Source organism: Coturnix japonica, unplaced genomic scaffold (genome assembly GCF_001577835.2).
Source record: "Coturnix japonica isolate 7356 unplaced genomic scaffold, Coturnix japonica 2.1 chrUnrandom451, whole genome shotgun sequence".
In the NCBI taxonomy this organism is placed as follows: domain Eukaryota; kingdom Metazoa; phylum Chordata; class Aves; order Galliformes; family Phasianidae; genus Coturnix; species Coturnix japonica.
Genome location: NW_015439870.1, coordinates 84,582 through 86,445, shown reverse-complemented (window position 1 = coordinate 86,445; position 1,864 = coordinate 84,582). Strand labels below are relative to the sequence as shown.

Sequence of the window (1,864 nt, the reverse complement as noted above, 5' to 3'; positions counted from 1 at the left end):
GGGGCAGGTGGACGAGCCCCAAATAGAATCCGGGCCGGAAATAGGGGGGGGGATGGAAAGGGGCACTTGTGGGTCAGCCCGGCCCCATAGATTGGCCCTATTACCAGCTCTAGCCCCATAGATTGGCCCTATAGAAAACCCTGGCCCCATAGATTGGCCCCATAGTGTCTCAGCCCCATAGATTGGCCCCAGCCCCATAGATTGGCCCTATAGCCATCCTCAGCCCCATAGATTGGCCCTATAACCAACCCTGGCCCCATAGATTGGCCCTATAACCAATCCCAGCCCCATAAATCGACCCTATAGCCAACCTTAGCCCCATAGATTGGCCCCAGCTCCATAGATTGGCCCTATAACTAATCCTGGATCCATAGATCAGCCCTATAGCCAACCTTAGCCCCATAGATCAGCCCTATAAGCAAGTCTGGCCCCATAGATTGGCCCTATAACCAACCTTGGCCCCACAGATCGGCCCTATTACCAGCACTAGCCCCATAGATCAGCCCTATAACTAATGCTGGTCCCATAGATCGGCCCTATAGCCATCCCTGGCCCCATAAAGAGAAGCCCATCCCATAGATCCCTGCCCCATAGGGAACCCCACACCCCATAGGGAACCCCACACCCCATAGATCTCTGCTCCATAGATCCCTGCCCCATAGGAACCCCACACCCCATAGATCCCCACCCCACAACGAACCCTTCCCCCACCCCATAGATCCACCCCTCTCCCACCCAAAACCCCAATAAAAATCACAGCAGGTGCAGAGGGTGGGGCTGGGGGGTTATGGGGCGGTTATGGGGCAGATATAGGGCAGATATGGGGTTATGGGGCAGTTATGGGGCGGATGTGGGGTTATGGGGAGGTTATGGGGCAGTTATGGTGGGATATGGGGTTATGGGGTAGATATGGGGTTATGGGGCAGATATGGGGTTCTATAGAGCAGGTATGTGATTCTATAGGGCAGAGATGGGGTTATGGGGTGGATATGGGGTTCTATAGGGCAGATATGGGGTTATGGGGCAGATATGGGGTTATGGGGCACATATGGGGTTCTATAGGGCAGAGATGGGGCTATGGGGTGGATATGGGTTTCTATAGGGCAGGTATGGGTTTATGGGGTGGATATGGGGTTCTATGGGGCAGAGATGGGGTTCTATGGGGCAGATATGGGGTTATGGGGTGATATGGGGTTCTATGGGGCAGATATGGGGTTCTATGGGGCAGAGATGGGAGAGGTGTGGCTCAGGGAAAGGATGACGCAGAGATGTTGAGTTGGGGGGGGTCTCTGAAATGGGGGGGATTTGGGGTTATGGGGCAGAGATGGGGTTATGGGGTGCTATGGGGCAGCTGTGGGGAGGCTATAGGGTGCCTTTGGGGCAGCTATGGGGCAGATAAGGGGCACTATGGGGCAGAGATGGAAATCAATGGGAACAGATGGAGGATGAATGGGGGTTAAGGGGTTATAGGATGGCTATGGGGTGGCTATAGGGCTGCTATGGGGCAGCTATGGGGTGGTATAGGGCAGCTATGGGGCAGCTATGGGGCTGCTATGGGGTGGCTATAGGGCAGCTATGGGGCTGCTATGGGGTGGCTATAGGGAGGCTATAGGGCTGCTATGGGGCAGCTATGGGGCAGCTATAGGGCAGCTATGGGGCAGCTATGGGGTGGCTATAGGGCAGCTATGGGGCAGTTATGGGGCTGCTATAGGGCAGCTATGGGGCAGCTATAGGGCAGCTATGGGGCTGCTATAGGGCTGCTATAGGGCAGCTATAGGGCAGCTATAGGGCAGCTATGGGGCGCTATGGGGCAGCCCCGTCCTCACCTCCATCTCGTCGCCCTTCGCTGCTGCAAAACAGCGGC

At 56.0% G+C, this 1,864-nt stretch overlaps 1 protein-coding gene across 1 annotated transcript in view; it reads right to left on the bottom strand.

Moving 5' to 3' along the window:
- LOC107306985 (acetylcholinesterase-like) overlaps window positions 1–1,858 on the bottom strand; it is a 7,890-nt gene extending 6,032 nt beyond the window's left edge. Inside the window, exon 1 of the mRNA XM_015850414.1 lies at window positions 1,827–1,858. Coding sequence (XP_015705900.1) covers window positions 1,827–1,832 — 6 coding nt within the window. The 5' untranslated portion in view covers window positions 1,833–1,858. The remainder of the gene's footprint in view (window positions 1–1,826) is intronic.
- Window positions 1,859–1,864: the final 6 nt, after the last annotated feature.